Source organism: Cyprinus carpio, chromosome B5, assembly GCF_018340385.1.
Source record: "Cyprinus carpio isolate SPL01 chromosome B5, ASM1834038v1, whole genome shotgun sequence".
Lineage (NCBI taxonomy): Eukaryota > Metazoa > Chordata > Actinopteri > Cypriniformes > Cyprinidae > Cyprinus > Cyprinus carpio.
This window is the reverse complement of record NC_056601.1, coordinates 34,183,764-34,206,878: the sequence shown is the minus strand read 5'-3', so window position 1 is coordinate 34,206,878 and position 23,115 is coordinate 34,183,764. Positions and strand designations below refer to the sequence as shown.

The following is a 23,115-nucleotide window of genomic DNA, read 5'->3' as shown; positions in this document are numbered from 1 at the left end:
AGCATGATTAGCAAGTGACTAGCATGTTTTAGCATGATTAGCGAGTGACTAGCATGTCGCTAGCATGTTTCTAGCATGATTAGCAAGTGACTGCATGTCAGTAGCATGTCGCTAGCATGTTTCTAGCATGATTAGCAAGTGACTAGCATGTCACTAGCATGTTTTTAGCATGATTAGCGAGTGACTAGCATGTCGCTAGCATGTTTCTAGCATGATTAGCAAATGACTAGCATGTTGCTAGCATGTTTTAGCATGATTAGCAAGTGACTAGCATGTCACTAATATGTTTTTAGCATGATTAGCGAGTGACTAGCATGTCGTTAGCATTTTTTTCTAGCATGATTAGCAAGTGACTAGCATGTCACTAGCATGATAAGCAAGTTACTAGCATGTCGCTAGCATGTTTCTAGCATGATTAGCAAGTGACTAGCAATGTGAGTAGCATGATTAGCAAGTTACTAGCATGTCACTAGCATTTTTCTAGCATGATTAGCATGTGACTAGCATGTCACTAGCATTTCACTAGCATGTTTTTAGCATGATTAGCGAGTGACTAGCATGTCGCTAGCATGTTTCTAGCATGATTAGCAAATGACTAGCATGTCGCTAGCATGTTTTTAGCATGATTAGCGAGTGACTAGCATGTCGCTAGCATGTTTCTAGCATGATTAGCAAGTGACTAGCATGTCGCTAGCATGTTTCTAGCATGATTAGCAAGTGACTAGCATGTCACTAGCATGTTTTTAGCATGATTAGCGAGTGACTAGCATGTCGCTAGCATGTTTCTAGCATGATTAGCAAATGACTAGCATGTTGCTAGCATGTTTTTAGCATGATTAGCAAGTGACTAGCATGTCACTAATATGTTTTTTAGCATGATTAGCGAGTGACTAGCATGTCGTTAGCATTTTTTCTAGCATGATTAGCAAGTGACTAGCATGTCACTAGCATGATAAGCAAGTTACTAGCATGTCACTAGCATGTTTCTAGCATGATTAGCAAGTGACTAGCATGTCAGTAGCATGATTAGCAAGTTACTAGCATGTCACTAGCATTTTTTTAGCATGATTAGCATGTGACTAGCATGTCACTAGCATTTCACTAGCATGTTTTTAGCATGATTAGCGAGTTACTAGCATGTTGCTAGCATGTTTCTAGCATGATTAGCAAATGACTAGCATGTCGCTAGCATGTTTTTAGCATGATTAGCAAGTGACTAGCATGTCGCTACCATGTTTTTAGCATGATTAGCCGGTGACTAGCATGTCGCTAGCATGTTTTAGCATATTTAGCAAGTGACTAGCATGTCGTTAGCATTTTTCTAGCATGATTATGTAGTGACTAGCATGTCGCTAGCATGTTTTTAACATGATTAGCGAGTGACTAGCATGTCGCTAGCATGTTTCTAGCATGATTAGCGAGTGACTAGCATGTCGCTAGCATGTTTCTAGCATGATTAGCGAGTTACTAGCATGTCGCTAGCATGTTTTTAGCATGATTAGCGAGTGACTAGCATGTCATGCTAGCATGTTTTTTAGCATGATTTAGCGAGGACTAGCATGTCGCTAGCATGTTTCTAGCATGATTAGCGAGTTACTAGCATGTCGCTAGCATGTTTCTAGCATGATTAGCGAGGTGACTAGCATGTCGCTAGGATTTTTTTAGCATGATTAGCGAGGACTAGCATGTCGCTAGCATGTTTCTAGCATGATTAGCGAGTTACTAGCATGTCGCTAGCATGTTTCTAGCATGATTAGCGAGTTACTAGCATGTCGCTAGCATGTTTTTAGTATGATTAGCGAGTGACTAGCATGTCGCTAGCATGTTTTTAGCATGATTAGCGAGTGACTAGCATGTTTCTAACATTATTAGCATGTTGCTAGGATAGATAGATAGATAGATAGATAGATAGATTGATAGACGGATAGATAGATAGATAGAGTCAGATGATAGATAGATAGATAGATAGATAGATAGATAGTCAGATAGATAGAGTCAGAGGAGATAGATAGATAGATAGATAGATAGATAGATAGATAGATAGATAGATAGATAGATAGAGTCAGATGATAGATAGATAGATAGATAGATAGATAGATAGATAGATAGATAGATAGATAGATAGATAGATAGATAGATAGATAGATAAATAGAAAGATAGATAGATTAGAAATATTAGATAGATGAGTTTGAATGAGTTTAAATGGATTAGAAATAGTACATAGAAGCGAAGCTTGATGGAGTCTAATGGGGTTTTAGTTTGTTTAGTTTTGAATTTTGACAGTTGGAGCTTGGCTCATCTGAAATTCCGTCAATAAAAGTCTGGGATTTTATGATTTTTAATCTTCATTTTTATGAAAACCATAAGTCTGATCAGTTAGAAAAGATATAGCACCTGCGAGATCATTCTGAAGAGCTGGGCTGAGTTTGAAGTCTGTAGAGTTAAAGCTCTAGGAGGAGTTAGAGTCAGAAATTTTAGTCTCAGAAAAAGAATAATAATAATAATAACTAGAATGTACATTTCCTGAAGAAAATGTGAGTGGTGCTTGCAGTGGCAAAACTCGGCCCTCAGTTGCTTAGGTCTTTTTATAGAGTTCATAGCCTGATTTATCTCTTAGCTAATCACTATTAGCACGTAGCTATTCACTGCTAGCATGACTAGCATGTTGGAATTCCAGTTTGCTAGCATGAGTGAAAAGAGCCAACCGCCATGTCTGTACGATGTTCTGATGCAGAGATATAGGTCATGCAAAACGGTTGCTAGGGTACTCTGTTTGGGTTGCTAGGGAGTGGCCTGACCGCTGCCAATGATGATACTCCAAAGCTTTGGAAATATAGACAATACCCCCATGTCAGTACGATGTTCTGATGCAGAGATATAGGTCTTGCAAAGTGGTTGCTAGGGTACTCTGTTTGGTTGCTAGGGAGTGGCCTGGCAGCTGCCAATGATGATACTCCAAAGGCTGCTTGCCAGTATGATGATATAAACCAACCCCCATGCCTTTATGATATTCAGATTTGAAGATATACCTCTATGCTTTGGGTTGCTAGGGTGCTCTAAATGGTTGCTAGGGCGTGGCTATGAAGTCTTGAAGGTGATTTGTGATTGGTTGTTTGCTGCCCCGATTCAAACGAGCCCACCCTCATGTTTTTATGACACTTCTATCCAAAGATATTAATTTGATCTTTTTCAAATGGAAGCTATGGAGATTTTACTAAGAGGCCCTAAAGGGTTGCTAGGGCGTGGCTTGAGTGCTTCACAATGATCCAGACAGACTGATTGGTTGCCTGATTAAAATGAGCCCACCCCCATGTCTTTATGACATTGTGTTCCAGAGTTTATGTTCAATGCAAAACTTACCATAGTAGGAAATACACACTCTTTCATGGGCGATCCCTCACCGGTCTATGGGGCAACTTTGGGGGGCTCTTGCGCCCCAGGGTACAACTTATACCCCATTCTAATGATAGCCTCTCCAAATGTGGTGATTCACATGTTTTGCGAAATTTCTCTTATCTATGATCCGTTGGCCGAAATGCATTGTCTATGCGATTTTTGGGGCGATATTTCGCCCGCTGTGCGAACATCGTACGCCCGATTTTTTAAAAGTCATAGCACACCATTCCCGAATAGGCCGCACGATTTGACACTTTTTTTTGGGGTCTGTGACAAAAACCTGCGGGACTAGTTACGCGCCGAAATTTGTACGGATCTCGAGTAAAGAAGAAAAGAAAATAAGTATGTGAGATAGTAATAGTGATGCTTTGCCTTCGGCAAGCACCACTAATAAGTTTAAATAGTAGATCAGTAAGTTGGCTTTCTCAAGCCAACTTAATAATAAAAACATTTGGATTTATGATTTGCCTTAGTTATGGAGAGATTCACACTTTACCGTCATCGCTTTCATAAAATCCATTTAGCTAGTTTAGTTGAAAGCATCAGTCATGGGAGAAGCTGACATTTGGTCACAGCTCGTCTTTACTCAGCGGGTTAAGGGTCAAATGCCTTAGTGGCTAATTTTAGTGACCATACCTACTTATGCTCAAAGTGGAACTATTCCACTGCGGCCAAAGCCACGACCCGGTAACAGGATCAAACAGCCAGTGCATTCAGACTCATTACCACTGCGGCCAAAGCAACGACCCGGTAACAGGATCAAACTGTAAGTGCATTTTGTATCATTAGAGATCCATAATGAGAGGAATATTTAGTCTGTTAGTGAGTGTAATTTTACCACACTATAATGATTCAGCGCTGCAGTCGGATTTAGGATGGTATTATTGCTTTATAAAGAGAAACTGAATAATAAAGAGTAAATGTTTAATAAGGATTAATACTTTGGTATGGGTGATTGAAATGGTGTCAGTGGCTTAAAGATTTAAATGCATGTTTATTTCGCAATGAAATATTATTCTTTTACTTGTTATAGCCCTGGATCTTGGAAAAGTAAAAAAATAAAAAGATTCTGCTGATTTGCAAAAAGGCCTTTTATTACCTAATTTGAAGATGCTGAGTTCAGAAATATAAAAAAGTATTTTTTTCACAAAATAAATTTTTTTTTAGTATTTTTATTTATTTTAGCTTTAATGCGCTCATCAAAAAAAAAAAAAAAAAAAAAAAAAAAAAACCAGACAAAATGGCACATTTTTTTTAGTTTTAATGACAAAAAGAAGCATTCATAATATATTATTTTACTTAGAATCTGCAAAGGAGTGGATTTTTTTTTCAAATACTCCATTTAATTACAAAGAACTTTATAAAATAAGCAAAATTTGCTTTTTCACAAAATCTTTTATTTTTTTTTGGTTTTTTGGTGCATGTGTATGGATGTTTTTTTTTTTTTTTACTAACAAATGGCCTTACAATTGAGCAAATAGTAATCTAGAAATCAGACAGGAAGCTTGTCTTTGTGATGTTTTTTAAGAAATGAGCATTGGATTTCATTAAATTCCACAAATGTTGACAATTTAGCAAATCTGCCAGAAGAAAATATTCTGGCAATATTTAAAGCTTTACATGAAGCACGTTGTATATACATAAATAACTGTAACCAAAATTCAAATGCATTTGAAGGTTTGTTTGACATGCATTTAAATGTGCTACACTTTCTAAAGGTCTAAAAATGAAAAGGTAAGTATTATAATGTATTATAACTGTGGTTACAATTATTTATGAGATTATACAATGCATCATAAGGTGCATTAAAATTATAAAGCATTATATATAAAGGCTTTAAGTAAAGTGTTACCAATATTCCTTACATACCTAATCAGATCATGTTGATGTCTGATGAAGGTCATGAAGTTGGCTGAAACATTTATAATCACTATTTATAGTCAAGCCACATTTATTTCTATAGCGCTTTATACAATACAGATTGTTTCAAAGCAGCTTCACAGTGAAAAACAAGAAAACAACATTAGTCATGTTCTTCAACTATGAAAAAAATATGATTTCTGCTGTAAGGCAGCTCGAAGAAGACAACAGTATCATTATTCAGATCAATTTAGTTCAGTGAAGAAATATAAAGAAAGCAAAGTCTATGTTTGTACAGTGAGTGCTGCACTCTTCTTCTAAAGTTTAAGATTTGAGCATCTGCCTTTTTTGTTTTTGTCCTTTGAACTTTATAATGCATGAAATCATCTGACGTTTAAAGTAAGGAGTGGCATCAAGCCAGTTGACCAGGCTCACACTCCAGCATCCCTGAAACACACGTATAATGACTGATTTGTGCGTGCACTTTTAATTAAATTGTCAGACACATTCAACTGCAATTTTTAACAGTTGGGGAATGCTGGGTGGATGTTCAAAAGCACATCTTTAAGGTACAGGTCACCCAGAAATTTAAATTCTGTCATCATTTGCTCATCCTCAATTTGTTCCAAACCTGGATAGATTCTGATGAAAACAGAAGATGATATTTTGAAGAATGTGTTTAACCAAACTAGGGATGCAACGATACCATTTTTTTTTAGAACTGATCCGACACCAAAAATTCTGAGTATTGGCTGATTACGATCAGATCTTCTTTTTTTTTTAAATCAGTGTAGAATTTCTATACTTTTGTGTGTTGACCTACTTTTTAAAATGATTTTGTTTCTGTATTTTAAAATATATTTTTATATTAACATATTTTAATGACAGTATATTTACGGAAAAAAAAAAATTGTAATCAAAATAAGCATAAAAACTTTGCTAAAGTGGTTGTTTTCAGCAAGTATTAACTTAGACAAGATAAAAAAAAAAACGTCTTTGCTAAAGTGGTTGTTTTGAGTGCTGGTTGTTTTCAGCAAGTATTAACTTAGACAAGATAAAAAAAAAAACGTGTGCCTTTTGCCCCATGCTTTTTACCCCGTGTGGGGTAATATGACTTATTTGATTTATTTTAAAGTAAATTTTTTTTTATTGTTATCACTTCATAAATCAGCAAATACTGTCAACAGTCAGAAATGAATACATTTTCACCATGTTTTTTTTTTTAAATGTTTAAAATGTTTCAGGTGAATGACAAACAGTATGACAACATATGAATAATAATGCTGGTATATGTAGGTGCTGCTGACATGGAGAAAAACACATGGCCTTTAAAAAGATATAAAGGAACTGAAATCTACAGATGCAAAAAGATCAAGTGTAATAAAATGAACGCTTAAATGTGTATTTTTGATATTTTGTTTTCACTAGTCTAAAAGAAGACATGCTACAGAAGCAAAATAGCTTTACATTTGACTAGTGCATGAAAAATAACCAACGATTTGCTTGTAGCATCTTGCCTTGAATAGCTGATGTATGAACAATTCTCATGAACACTGCACTGAAGTTATGAAGTTATGTCTGTGTTCATATGATCCTGAAAAAACACCAAACACAACAGTGATAATGCATGTACTGTACACAGAGCAACTTATAGCTAATATCAATGACCTTATAAATGGCAGTATTCCAAATTTTAAACTAGCACCTTGCTTTTGTCCTAGTCATTAACTACAACATGCTAATTGCTATTGCTAGTCACTGACAGGTCGAATTATGGAGAGGTCAACAAGTGAGCAATTTATAAGACAAAAACTTGTACCGAACAAGATGTTCAATATTTTCCATTTTCCTATGTTTAAATGTGCATATCTGAAAAAAAGTTTGTCAACTTTAAGTAAAACACTAGCATATTAGCTGTAAAGCTAACATGCACAAAACTCCCATTCTGATTATATGCAATCTGCACAAACAGTATATTGAGAGTTTTCTTTATTCTAAATTAAATGCAAAACTAACCATCAAATTACAGACTTAAAGGGTTAAACTGCTTTATATTGAGTCCTACTGCACAGGCCTGCTGGTGGCTAAAGCTAACACTTGCTCACCATCCTATTCAGCTGCACCTTTAAGACTGAAAATTCAGTCAAATCCGAAACAGAACCTTCGGTTTAAGCCTTATTTTATTTGCGTTAAGGCTGTTCGACCCCATACGCCGGCCTCCGTTCGCTATAAGCACATTGCTGTAATCCCCGTGGACTACTGAAACGGGTAACTAGATCACTTCTTTAAAAAGCACCTTAATGGATTGGCCTGCCTGCCGCTGGTTTGCTTTTATAGCACATGCAGTAAATGCATTGACTGTCTTCATGCATTTCGCTACTGCAATCTGTTTGCATATTCAAACTGTCACATCTGGCTGAGCTAAATTGTTGTAAAACACCAAATTTTGTTATGCATCATCCAAACTAGGCCTAAAAGTGCCTCCTCTGTAGCTATTCTTTCATGCACAATTATGAACATGCTTCATGCATGCAAAGACACAACTGTGCAAGCGAGTTCTGAGAAGCTGGAAGGGTCGTAATCAGATGCCAGCGCTTGCCTGCTGATGAGGACAGGTGAGTGTTATAATCGCTCCTGCGCTGATGGCACTTAGCTTTAGATAACGAATGGAGTTTGAGCAGACACACACACACACACACACACACACACACACACACACACACACACACACACAGACACACACACACACGCACACTCTTCAGTCTCTTATAACACATGCATGTTACATCATTACATCATTCATGCAATTATCAAGGCTACAGGATGCATTCTTCTCTGCAACAGCTCCAAGTATGAACCCGTCACTACAGGTAAAAGTGACCTACCCCTGTCCTGTGAGCCGATGGAAAGCAAAGTGTCCACGTTTGGGATGGCTGCGGGAATCTTTGGTTCGCTTTGGGCTGAAGTCGTACCTACCATCCAAAACCCTCTCAACGCTACCACGGCAACAGCCAGAGGATTATGGGACCGTACCATTCTGCTGTCAAAGGGGATTAGAGTGCACACAACATGGCCCCTTTCTTTCTGTGTGTGTGTGTCGCAAATGACCAGATTACCCTGTACCGCCATTCTCATCCAGGCTTTACAGAGACGGCGAGGACAGCTGAGATTTAAACTTCAAATGGTCAGTAAAGTGAGTGCAACATAGACTAGCTGTCAAAAGTTTGGCCATTTCACTAACTAACCTCAAGCATTTAGGTAGAAGCCTTTTGCACACATACAGTATGCACACAACATAAATACTGATGAGAAAGACTGATGCAATCAACCTGATTAAGACTTACAGGAATAGTTCACCCAAAAATGAAACTTTGTTGAAGATTTACTCACCCTCAGGCCATCCAAGATGTAGATGAGTTTCTTTCTTAATCAGATTCTGAGAAATGTAGCATTGCATCAGTTGCTCAGCAGTAGATGCTCTGCAGTGAATGGGTGCCGTCAGAATGAGAGACCAAACAGCTGATAAAAACATCACAATAATCCAAGTATGTTTTTAGAAAACAAATCCATCAGTAAGACTTATTCACTTTAAATCATTGCTTCTGGCCAAAATATGAGTCTATATCTCCTGTTGTCTCTCACATCAAAATCCTGACATATATTTGTTTAGAGCTGTTTTGGCTTGTAAACAGTGCTTGATCTGTGCAGATCTCTCTCCTGATTCAGACCAGACCATTTTTTTATGGATTATGGACTCATATTTTAGCCGAAGGCAGCTTTCTGAAAACATCTTAATGATGGATTTGTTTCATCTTTTGTCTTCTCCAGATGTTAACTGATGAACTAGAGTGCTGTGGATTATTGTGATGTTTTTATCAGCTGTTTGGACTCTCATTCTGACGGCACCCATTCACTGCAAAGCATCTATTGCTGAGACACTGATGCAATGCTACATTTCTCCAAATCTGATCTGATCTCGGATGGCCTGAGGGTAAGCACATTTTCTATTCCTTTACAGCTGATAATTTTTGCAACACTGGAAAAACCAAAACTGGATAAACAGTCATAAATTTTGCTAATGAAACATGTCTACTGCACCTGCTCCACCCCCGACTGCCATAAACAGATGTCAGTCCTAGCCCAAACTCACATCACTGGTTGAGTAAGTGTTGAGTATTAAATTGGTATATGGGAAAGCATTTTCACACACACACACACACACACACACACACACACACACACACACACACACACACACACACACACACACAGGTTTCAGTATACAGAGTTGCTCATTAGCTAGTATTACAGATTATGGTGTAGTCCGTTACATAAGAGCAGAAACAACATTCATTTGAGTGTAAACACAAAATAAGCCCTGAAAAACCCCACAGGAACAGACACATCATAACACACACACACAAACACAATATAATCCGACTCCTGACCGGCTGCTTTCACAGAGGAAATGTCTGAGCTCAGGAAGAATCCTCTAGATATCCATTTATATCAATGACACTTCAGAGCACAGAGAAGCGGCCGAGCAATAACAGCATTACAGCAGTTCACCAGTGGATTGAGAGGATTACGCTGCACTGGTCAGTATGATGCAGGCCAGCGCTTTTCAACTGGTTTTGCTTCACAAGAATCACGACCCAGATTTTACACGAGGTGACTGACCACTAAAATGACAAACTACTGTAGAAAATTAAATAAAAATGTCATTAAATTTAAACCAAGAACTGCATGTGTAAAAAAAATAATATGTAAATAAAATAAAATACAGCTGACTAAACCTTTGTTGGGAAAAAATCCACTGTGAAGAGGTAACGGAGCTGAAACATGAGCAACAGTACAGAAAATATTTTATATTTTCAAATGACTACAAATTGTCAGAAATTTTTAGCACTCCATAAAAAAAGAAAACAATATGATATCTCTTTTGGCTAAAACTAAAACGCAATAAACTAAACTCATTTTCTATAATAAACTACACAAAATTAAAGAAAAATTCCCTTAAAAGCAAACCAAGAACTGCAAATTTAAAAGAATAATATTAACATTGAGGGCTGAATAAGAACATTTTAAATTTGACCACAAAAAAAAAAAAATATTTTTTATTTTTTTTTGATTAAAATTGAAAATGAATTATAAATTATAAATTATTTATTTTTTTTAAAAAAAAAATAGCTATAATTTTTTATTTAAATATTTTTTGTTTTTGTTTGTCATTTCCATGTAGTTTAACTGGATATACTAAAATAACTCAAACTAAAATAGGCTAAATAGACATTTTTAAAAAAATCTCAAAAACACAACAAAATTACTAAAACTTCAGATAAAATAAAAATAACAATGAAAAATACACAAATAAAAACTACACCAAAATATTACTAAAAAATACAACATCTCAATAATACTAAAATAACACTGCCATTGGCCCATTTAAATAATTCACTTTATTTTTTTGCTAAATAAGAAATGAATAATATATTATATAATATAAGCATTCCTGTGTTGCATCAGAGAGCTGATGTTTTTGCTCAGCGTAGGGAAACATGGGCGTGTTTTTGCTCTCACCCTGCTGTCTCGGTCCTGATTCTCTGAAGGGTTTTCTGCCGTCACAATGCTCTGGTCTCTGGTGGAGGTGACAGACAGCTGTCTCTGCAGACGCAGCACCTCCTTCTGAGACTCCTTCAGGAGACGCTCAAACTCACTGACTCCCACAGGACCCTGAGAGAGAGCGCGATCAATCATCTCAATGACATTCACAGCTTTAAGAGTAGTTCACATAAATGTTCCTGCAGTGTGACAAATGATTTTCTGTGCCAGGTTTAGACTTCAAATTTATGTCCATGTACTAAAAGCATGTGTCCAGTAAATGCTGACTATGTGCTGTAAATGACACCCCCAGCAGGTGGCAACAGAAGTCATAATAATGAAAATGCATGAGGGAACTGAGAACTGAAAAAAAAGAGCAACTGCACAGAAATCATGTTATAAATTTAGTAAATTTAGTCAACAAGTTGGTGAGATATTTTAAGTTCTTGATAAAAAAAAAGAATAAAATAAAAAAAACTATATGAGATCTACATAAAATAAAATAAAATAAAATGATTCTGATGCAAATAAAAAAATGCCAAAATTAAAATAAAATAAAACAAAACATAAGACATTGGCGGAATAAAATTCTGACCTAGAATTTAAAAAATATGAACAACAGACCAGGGGCCAGTTGCATAAACACAGATACTATGTTAAGACTGTGTCTTAAAAACTAATCTGACCAACTATCAGTTGCCAAGAGATAATCCGTCTCACTTTTCTGATTAAAATCTACATTTTTGTAGCTGACTCTAAAACAGTTATGACCAGTCTACATGAAAACAAATTAGATGGCTGAGTTTTTAAGACTTGTTTAAGCAGTTTATGCACCCGGCCCCAGATCTATTCAGATTCTGTTGCAATTCAGTGATTCTTTAAGCAACAGTACTAGTGATGCTTGACTTGGCAAACACCACTTGTTAAAGATGGCGTATGGTTTCAGTGAGGAGATGCGCTGGTGTGTGTTTGTGTACCTTCCCCTGTCCCAGCCGTGTCTCCAGCTGTCTGCACTCCTGCTGCAGCGCTGCGATCTGTTTGTCTTTACACAGCAGTGTGTCTGCGTGCTGCGCCAGGTCTCTGGCTCTCTGACGGGCAAACGCACGCTTGTACTGCTCCACAGCGCCCGCTTTCACCGGCATCGGAGTATTGACCTGGAAACAGCAGGAGTTCATATAGAAATCACCTACAACATCTGCAATCAGTGTTATGAATTACTCCGGCTGTCAATCACAGCATTCCACCAATCAGAAAGGACACTGAGGACACGCCTTCAGATAAACCAGCCAATCACATGCCATTCTTGGATTTGCAGGAAATGTCAGTGCTTGCAATAAATGCAAGAATGAAGTCCAATCACAGTTCAATATGTACATTTCACAAATGATGTCATCACTGATCGAACAATATAAAGGGCCGTTCACACCAAGGATAATAATGGTAAGTTTTAATAATCACTCTACTTCTGCAACAATAGTGAAATCCACCACGACCTTTTATTATGGATGATAATATAGTTATTGCTATTGTTACAGTTTTTAAGTATTTATAGTTTTTTTTTGTTGTTGATGTTTTTTTAATTAGTAGGTTTTTTCAATTTTTTTATTTTTTTAATATAGTTTTTAAAACAAAATTTGGCTACTAAAACTATTAAAGCTCAAATTAAATTATTATTCTTTGCATTGTTATAATATAATATAATATAATATAATATAATATAATATAATATAATTTTGTTATAAGGTGAGAGAAGACCCAATAGCGAAATGACAGTCAATAAGCTCTTTAATGAAAAGTCAATGAGGCAGCCACCAGTAGGGTGAATAAACAAATCTTCTTGAAAAAAAGATCACAACAGAAACAGCCAAAACCTCAGGCCAGTAATCAGCAACGGAAAAATCCTCTTGAATTAGAGCTTTAGGCAGAGTTCATTGAGGAAGCTCGGGCACAGACGGTGGCTAGCCTCTGGTCACACAGGAGCGGATACAGATGAAGCACAGCGGGGAACTGCAGTAGCTCTATCAAGCGCAGCACTGACACAGAGCAGACATAGGTTAGAGCAAAAGCAAAACAAAACTAGCAGCTAGATGAAACCATGACAAAACAGGACTAAATGGAGAGGAAGTGCAACAAGACATCTCCATCAGAAGTTAACGAACAATCTGACAAAGAGACAGGAGGAAGAGAGAGAAGTAGCAAACGTAATCAGAGGGAAAAAGGGGACAGGTGTGAAGTACTAAGAGTAAAGCAGGAGCAGATAGGGGACAGCTGGGAAAAGGAGAGTGAGTAATTGAGTGTGCTAAAATCAGGTGAGTGTAATAAGGCCAGTGGCCAGAAGAGGGCGGAAAGGATAGAAAAAGCCAGGCTCATGACAATACAATACAATACAATACAATACAATACAATACAATACAATATAATATAATATAATATAAATAATATAATATAATATAAGATAATATAATTAATATAATATAATATAATATAATATAATATAGAATTATTTTTGTTGTTGTTGTTAAAATCTTAAAGTTAATAATTATAAGTTATTAGAATTTAATAATATTATTGAAATAAATTATAATAATTAATACACTGACAGCTAAAATTATTAAAATCAAAATTATTATTATTATTATGGTTTCTACAAGGTTCAAACAGAACTGCAAATTAGAAAAAAAAGAGAAAGCTTTAATATAGTGTTGATTGTAAAAATTGTGAAAACCAACTGGAAACACAGGTAAAAATATATATATAAAATTATAAAAAAAATCAAAAACTAAAATTCAAATTATAAAAGCGTTGTAACATTTAAACTTGGTAAGGATGCTAAAATAGTTATCATTTTAATAATACTTTTAGTTACAGTTATATTTAGTTTCTTAGTTTAATTCTTGGTATGAATGTTTCCGCATTTTTTAATTTATTTTTTATTTTTATTTTATTAATTTTCCTTTTTTTTTAAATAAAGTAAAACATCATAGACTCAATATCTTAAGCTAAAATCATTTAAAAAAATATTTAATTAATAAATAATAATAATAATACTATATTTTTAACTGCAAATAAATAACAATAAAACAAGAGAAACGTTAGTATATAATAAAGTCAAGTTGACTTGCACTGTAAATCGTCTGGGGAAAATTAATACAATACTCCTCTGAAAACACTGTAAAACATATCTAAGTATATTAATATCTGAATTTTTTAAAACAACACAAACTAAAAGACAGAATCAGCTGAACTAGGAACAAAGGGCATGTGAGAGAGAGAGAGATATATAGGTATATTGATATATGGATTATTTAAAGAGAACAGAATCAGCTGAACTAGGAATAAAGGGCATGTCAGAATCGTTGTGCTGTGAGCGTCAGTCATTACCCATGAGCACCTGGGAGCTGACAGGTGGACTAGAGCTACAGTATATCAGGCATACAGAGGGGTGAAGGGTGAGGATTCGCTGTCTTTATGTCCAAACCCTCTCTCTCTCTTACACACACACACGTCATCATACACTCCTCTACTGCAGTATTGTGTGTAGTTTCGTCTTGTCTTATGTAACCAGTATTGTTGCTCTACAACAAAAGCTCAAAGTCACTGTTAAACAGAAGCTTGTTTAAGAACAGATCTGTAACGTATTTAACTAGTCACAGTCATTCAGCACAAATTCAACAAAAATAACAAGAAAAGAAAAGTCAATAAAAGCTCAATCTGTGCTTTGGCTTTTTATATTTGAGACAAAAGAGCACTGAATGAGCCATGAGTGTGTTTGATTAGTAAACACTGGACGGGTTGGTCTGGTCAACTGCTCTATATTGTATTGTTCAGTTCAAAAGATGCAAGACAAAAGGGCAGATAATACCAAATTCAAAAATCCAGTAATAAACTTAATGAAGTGTTCCATTAAAAACATATTTTGCAATCATTTACCCTTAGTGTATACCATTATAAGTATAAAATCAATGTAATGTCAAACCTAAAAGATTGACTGTACTTAACTAAGCAAAATAGCCTCAAAATGTACCTGTGCATGAAAAAAAAACAGTGTTTTTCTTAAGATGCTAAAACTCATGCTGTGGTGCATCAACTCCAGACACTAAAACATGTGTGTGTGTGGTAGGTGTTACATTTTTTTGTGGTCAAATTTTTTAATATTGATATTTTACTCATCAACAAAAAAAGTGTATAAGGGAGACGCCATTGATGTATGGTTTGTTAGGAGGACAATATTTGGCTTGAGATACAACTATTTGAAAATCTGGAATCTGAGGGTCCAAAAAGAAAAAAAAAATCAAAATATTGAGAAAATCGCCTATAAGTTGTCCAAATTAAGTTCTTAGCAATGCACGTTACTAATCAAAAAATTAGGTTTATATATGTTCATGGTACAAAATATCTTCATGGAACATGATCTTTACTTTATTTGCTAATGATTTTTGGCAAAAAAAGAAAAATGGATCATTTTGATCCATACAATGTATTGTTGGCTACTGCTACAAATATACCTGTGCTACTTATGACTGGGTTTATGATCCAGGGACACATATGAAGCTGTGTACTTGTGCACGCACCACTTTCAGGTTGGCTTCCTGTAGTTTCCGCGCTCTTTCCTCCAAACGTTTGGCGATGACAGCGAGTTCGGTGTTCTTCTTCCTCAACCTCTTCACTTTCTCCTCCGTCTCTGGAGAACTGCTCTTCCTCTGACGAAACATGGATATTAGAGAATTTGTACTGGAGAATAAAGAGAGACTGAAAGCAACATCAAATATGTTCAAAGTAGTGAAATATAAACTACAGATTCAGAGTGTGTTCAAACTGGATATACACCAGGACAGTTTGAGAACCACAAGCAAGCTAAAATGTGATTAAATATGAAAAATGATGAAAAATGTAAGGGCTAATATTAAGAGAATTTTCCTTGGTCTTTTGAGATAAAATATTTCAATGTGCTATGTAAGGGATAAATGTGCAGTCAACCAATCATTTCCACAAAATAAACCCAAACACCATGAAAACCCATAAATAACCATATTTTCCAAATAAATAAATACTAGCACATGCAACATTGATTTGCACAAAAAAAAAAAAGATTGTAAAACACCACATTTATGAATAGAAAATGTTAATAAAAAACTAAATTATGATTAACATTATAAGGAAGGGCTATTTAAGTATCACTGATATGCTATTATTGTTTTAGCTATTATTTTAAATTGTAATTTTTTTATATTTTGTGTTTGCAATATTGATTTGAGCATAAATGCTTGTAAAAGAGAAAATGTTTAAGAATAGAGAATGTTAAGGAAAATTTTAATCATAATTTGCATTATAAGGCATATAAGGTTAGTTAATCACTGATATACTATTAAAACGTTTGTTATTATTTTGAACTATATTAAATTTTCATATTTTGTTTTCACTTATTTTTAACTAATTTAGTTGTTTTTGTAATTTTTAATTTTTTATGTCTATAGTTTTTTATCCATGTCTATTTTTTAGTTTTAGTTACTGAAGTACTTATGTGGAACTAAACAAAATAAAACGTGAAATGTTTTAAATATTTCATTTGTTTTAAGTAAAAAAAAAAACAGTTTCAGTTAAAAAGTAAAAACTATATGTGTATTAAAATACACATTCTATATTTTCAATGAATATACTGGAAAAAAAATCACTTAAAATACAAATTCAAACATCTCCACACATGAGTGGAGATGTCTGAACACTCCTATGTGCTGATGAAGCCTCACCAGTATCTTGTTCTCCTCTCTGAGAGTGTTGCATGATTTCTCCATCTCCTCCAGCGCCCGCAGCAGCTCTGAGTTCTGCCGCACCAGGAACCCATAGTCCCTGCCATTCTGAGGAGAGCAAACACAGCAGAAGATCAGTTTCAGTGAGGACAGACAGACACACTGACACACACATCCAGCTTAATACATCAGTCACAGCTGAGGAAAAAAAATACAGAAGACAAACCCTGTGATGCAAAGAGCAGAAAATACAGCAAAATAACATAAACCACCCAAGGCACTAGTTTTAGGTATTAAAAGAGTGATTTTAGGTACTAAACCAAGTGGAAAACACTTTAATTGTGGTAAATAAGCATTCGACAGCCACGATGCTGGTCTTTAGTTAATAGTTTCAGCTTGAACCCAATAAATATGATTTTTAAATAATTTAGGAACTAGGGATGCACCGAAATGAAATTCTTGGCCGAAGCCGAACAAAATGAAAATGAAACACAAAATGAAAAACAAATACAGTTTTTCGAGTTTTTTCTCCATGTATTTTGCCAATTGTTTTTTCCACCATTGCATAAATTAAATAGCCAAAATGTGCTTTTTACAGTTTTGTCTTGCTTTTCAAAGAAAAAAATCTATTACAAAACAAGAATTTAAAAATATTTAACACTGAACATTTTTAACATTCTAGCAGACACTATATCAACAAAGCATTTAGCTTAAAATTAATAAGTTAGTAAAATAATATTTTTTGGCTGCATGTCAGAATACATGCAATATGTGTGTGTATTAGAAAAAACATTGTTCTGCAGTTTATTTACTAGTTGTTTAAGGCCACTTCATGATTTCAGTCATCATACAGTAACCAGCAACAATCACTCCTTACTCTTCTCACCAAAGACATGCGATGCAGTCCTAAACAGTCTCTCGCTGTCGGACTTGTAATGATTTTTGCGTCTTTCTCAGACATTATAAAGAGTGCGGCCCTCTCACTTTACGCTGGTTGCTATTTGATCACGTCATTGTTCCGTTCAGTTTATTCTGTCTTTTTGCAATTTTGGTTGCCGAACATTCGGTGCATCCCTATCAGGAACTAATGTGAAATCATCATAAATTTGACCAAAATATCAGAAATGTGCACACAGTATACTTCCTGTGATGCAAAGAAAATAAAGAAAAACAAAGTAATAAACCACTCAAGGCCTGCATACAGGTTTTTATTATTATTAAACCAAATGGACAACACTTTAATTGTAGTAATTATGTTTACAGCAGCTCTCTAATTAACAGCTTCAGTCACTCCACTGAAAAACACACTACATATCATTGTTGATTAAGGAGAAAGATGGCGCCGTTGTTCATGGCTGGCCGTCTGCTATCTGTTTGGTTTGTCCTATGTTTAAGCTCCTTTCTGACTCATACTGTAGTGCACTGTTAGTGTATGACCGTCAAACGCTCCTTAATATAAGAAGCTCAGTTGAGGTTTTATCAAGCACTGCTTTGAGGGGATCTAATTTTAATTGTCCACCTCCACCTTTTATAATGTCTATTCCTGCCTGCTTGTGCCGGTCGCTATGGGATTTCCCTGGGATGAAACGCCGCCAACGGAGAGGAAAGCGGGGAGGAATTGCAGTCAAGCAATTTCCAAAAAATTGCCAAAGTACACAAGCCTTTACTCTGGTCTCGTATCTTTAGTCCTACAGTTACTGAAGATTTATCTGCACATTTATCAGCTATAATCTCTTGATCCTTTCTTTAATAATTCAAATGCTGAACAACAATTTACTTGGTTTAATTCTACCTGCTCTGACATTTTAGATTCTATGGCCCCTTTGCGGAAAAGACAACAAAAATTAAAGGCTGAACCATGGCTAAATAACACTATGCGGGCACTGAGACAAGTATATCGGCGTGCAGAGCGGAAGTGGAAAAAGGACAAGTTACATGTGTCTCTTGAGATCCTACGTACTTCTTTGATCAACTATCAAAAAGCTGTGAAAGCAGCTAAATCTAAATATTTTTCAGACATTATATAAAGAAATTACCATAGACCCAGGATTCTTTTTTCCCACTATAAATTCTGTTATAAATCCATCTGTTGATTTTCACTTTGATGAACCTGCTATAGCTTGTGAAAGCTTTCTTAGATTCTTCACAAATAAAATAAGCGTTATCAGATCCCTCAGTCCCTCTGGCCTGTAGTTCATCTTTTAGTGAATTTGAACCAATCTCCACAGATTCTCTTCGAGAACTTACTAAGCAATTAAAACCCACTACGTCTTCAACTGATATTATTCCAACACACTTATTTATTAAGATTTTGGGTGCTGTTGGGACCGTGTATCCTGTCTATAATAAATATGAGTATCACTGAAGGGACTGTCCCTGAATATTTTCAAATGTGCAACAATCAAACCAATCAAAAAAATTTGGATGTGACTGTGTTATCAAATTTAAGGCCCATTTCAAATCTACCTTTTATTTCTAAAATTTTAGAGAAAGTTGTTTTTAATCAATTGCTAAGTTACTTAGATTCAAATAGTGTATTTGAAACTTTTCAGTCAGGTTTTAGGAAACATTAAATGATATCTTGCTATCAGTTGATACTGGTAACTCTGTAGTACTTTTGCTTAGTATACCACAGTATTCTTATTCCCCTTCTTGAACACTTTGTGGGTGTTAGTGGTTTTGTCCTGGAATGGTTCAAATCTTACTTGAATAATAGGACTATCTCAGTTTGTGTGGATGGGTGCTCATCTTCTAAATCAGTGTTGACTTGTGGAGTTCCTCAAGGTTCTATCCTAGCTCCAATTGTATTTTCTTTGTATATGCTCCCATCGGGTTCCATTTTTAATAAGCACAAAGTATCGTTTCATTGTTATGCTGATGACACGCAAATTCATGTGCCTTTTAAGCAAAATAACAACCAGAGATTGAGTGCTTTAATTGCTTGTCTGTCTGATATTAAGGCCTGGATGTCTCAATTTTTTGAATCTCAATGAGAGTAAGACTGAGGCAATTGTGTTCGGTTCTTTAGCTGTATCTGGCAACATACAGCAAGTGCTGGGTGATCTGGCTGCATATGTCCAGTCCTCTGTAAAAAAAAAAAAAAATGGGTGTTGTGTTTGATTCCGCTTTGACTTTTGATAAGCAAGTAAATGCAGTAGTTAAATCAAGTTTGTTTCAGCTCAGACGCCTTGGTTTTTTAACTTGTGCTGAGTTCGAGAGAGCTATACATGGTTTTATCTCTTCTCGACTAGACTACTGCAATTCAGTGTATATTGGTATTAACTAATCATGTATGAATCGCCTACAAACAGTCCAAAATGCAGCTGCCAGACTTTTGACTGGCACTCCCAAATACAAACATATTACTCCTGTCCTACTCTCTTTGCATTGGCTGCCAGTCCATTTTAAAATAGAGTTTAAAATTTTACTTTTTGTTTTTAAGGTTTTAAATGGTCAGGCATCTTCATACCTTTCTGATCTGTTGAGTTTACACAGTTCAGCTAAATGTCTAAGGTCACCGAATCAGAAACTTTTATTGTTCCCTAGATCTAGGCTGAAGAGAAAAGGTATTTGTTTGTCTTGTCTTACCGTTTTATGTATTTTGATTCTTTTAAAACTAAATTGTTCAGCACAATGGCACAATCAACCATTGTTGTTTTATTGTGCTTTATAAAAATTAAATTAAAAAAAAGATTAAAGAAAAAGAATAAGAAATAATTTATTTAAGATATAGGAATAGAAATATTATAATTTTGAACAGAACGTCAGAAATTCTGTTTTTTTCTATTATTGTTGGTCTGTCTTTCCGCCCGCTGGCGAATCTGAAGGGTGACAGCTTTGATTTCAGCAGAGCGTGTGTGTTTTGTGAATGTCATGCCAGCTGGAACTGGAGTCATTTCAGGGAGGAGGGTGTTTTCACCGAATATAAAGCCACACAGCGATGTTTAGCCTCAATGTGAGATTCTTCTTGTACACAGCATCCATGATTTTAGCAATCCAATGCAATTTAATGCTTTCTGTTAAAGAAATTAATTATTTTATTCAGCAAGGACACATTCATTTGATCTGAAATGACAGTAAAGATATTTATGTCAGAAAAAAAAACTTTCTATTTTTAATAAAAACGTATCAGTTTCCACAACAATATTCGGCAGCATAACTTTTTGAACATTTATAATAATCAGACATGATTCTTGAGCAGTAAATCAGCATATCAGAATGATTTCTGAAGATCATGTGACACTGAAGACTGGAGTAATGATGATGAAAATTCAGCTTTGATCACAGAAATAAATTACATTTTACAATTTATTCACAAAGAAAACAGCTATCTTAAATTGTAATAATATTTTATAATTTTTTTCTATATTCTTGATAAAATAAATGCAACCTTGGTGAGCAGAAGAGATTACTTTAAAAAACAATAATTAAACCGACCCCAAACCTTTGAACGGTAGAGTATAATAACATTTTAATAATAGTAGGCTGAATAATATAATATATACAGAAAAAAAATAATTTAAATTGTGTAAATATTAAGCACACAAACACCAGGCAGAACCACTTCACACAGTTAATGGATAATTCGAGTTTGTCTTATTTTATCATCACTGAAAGCAAAATGCACGTCACAGAGCATCAAAATTACAGTGCTCCAATTACAATCAGCTTCACTCTATGTTGATGCCTTTGCAATAAACACACAGCTCCACAGTTAATCTGATGTAGTTGAATCACAACACACTGCTTTTGTTGGTGTCGACTGAATACAAACAAGCTGCTCATTCTGACTGTACAGATGCCAATCCAGACGTCTGCTGAGTGGAACTGGGATGCAATCACTCTAGAGTCAATATGCATGATCATATTTAGAGCCAAAGAGACAGACTCCACAAACAACCTGAGAAAAGATGCCATCTTCATCCACAATGCAGGCCTATGCAAGTCATTTAGCAACAGTCCACTCACAGCTCTGTGAATTCATACATATTAACATGCATAAGACTGCAATGCAGTTCTTCATCCAGGAATAAACGTTGTTCATCTGAGAGAGAACTCAGTAAGAGCATCTGCCGCTCTCTCTTTCTCCTCTAATGACCGAACCGAAACCAGACTACAGCTCAGGTCCTGCTCAAATCTCCTGCCAAACGTCAGAGACTCTGCGTCTAATGAGACTCGCCTGCTGCCAGGACGTCCAGATGCCAGGCGGACAGGTAGTTCAGCGTCCAGCATTTGGGATCATTATTTTAATTGCTTTGAAAGAATGACCTGTTTACTACACCAGATGGGGGGCTTAATTGTTACTCTTACATCTGAATTCATACTTTTAGTTACAGTAACAGCACTTTTGGTTACTATCTATTAGGTCTGCATGTTTGTGGAAAAACATCGATTTTTTTTTTTCTCATAAAAACTACAATTTAGTGCAATTTACAAATTGAAATTCAGGTTTGTAAAAAGGGCTGCTCAATTTGGCCAAAATGTTGTGATTATATGATGGTACAGCAATATGGCTAATAATAATAATAATAGTTGTTGTTATTGGTTAGGGTTAGGTTCCAACAGTATTTTATAATTATCTTTTACATTTATTTAATATTTTTATTTTTATCTCCTCAGTCTAGTTCGAGGTACCTTTTACATTTTACAATTACATATTTATTAATTTTTTTGGTGACAGCCTTTGTGATTTAAAAATTGCACTAAGCCTCATCACAATTTAGGTTTTATTCTGATTAACTGTGCAGGGTTGCATTTATTATGTTTCATCACAATTTAGGTTTTATTCTGATTAACTGTGCAGGGTTGCACAAATCAGAAATATTATTATTATTAATATTATTATTATTATTTCATTATTTTATTAGAGGGGTTTTTTATCTCCTCAGTGTTTGGTTCGAGGCAATTGTGTTTTTGTTTCTGTTTTTTATTGTGTAATTGTTTATTTTTGTTGTTAGATGAAAAATAAAGTGACAGCATTTGTTTTAATTTGCACTAAGCCTCATCACAATTTAGGTTTTATTCTGATTAACTGTGCAGGGTTGCACAAATCAGAAATATTATTATTATTAATATTATTATTATTATTATTAACAACAACAACAACAACAATAATTTACTTTAACTATTTTAATTATTTTATTTGTTTTTTCTTTGTATTTTTTCCTTACATAGATCAAGGTGGTTCTGGTATTTATCTGTTTATTTTTATTAATTAAAAAAATATATTAATTAATTAATTAATTAATTTTATTTAAATTAAATTAACTTTTTTTAAATTAAAATTTTCTCATGAAATCGCAGCCTTTGTGATTTGATAATAAATCGTAATTTCAATTGTATTTTGAACAATTGTGCAGTATTATTTTTTTTTATTTTTTTGCTGCTAAAAAACAATATTTTGATAAATTGTATCACATGAATAAATTACATTTTAAAATATATCCAAATAAAAACAGTTATTTCAAATTATAGAAATGTTGCACAATATTACGGTTTCTACTGTACTTG

At 34.8% G+C, this 23,115-nt stretch overlaps 1 protein-coding gene across 12 annotated transcripts in view; it reads right to left on the bottom strand.

The window, feature by feature from the left end:
• The window catches only part of LOC109084798 (peripheral-type benzodiazepine receptor-associated protein 1), a 108,242-nt gene that overhangs the window by 35,211 nt on the left and 49,916 nt on the right, over positions 1-23,115 (bottom strand). For all 12 annotated transcript variants that reach the window (XM_042723270.1, XM_042723267.1, XM_042723274.1 and 9 more), the window contains 4 exons: positions 16,606-16,713; positions 15,430-15,558; positions 11,836-12,012; positions 10,838-10,990 (listed from right to left, as the gene is read on the bottom strand). In XM_042723270.1, the coding sequence (XP_042579204.1) occupies positions 10,838-10,990; positions 11,836-12,012; positions 15,430-15,558; positions 16,606-16,713 (567 nt within the window). The remainder of the gene's footprint in view (positions 1-10,837; positions 10,991-11,835; positions 12,013-15,429; positions 15,559-16,605; positions 16,714-23,115) is intronic.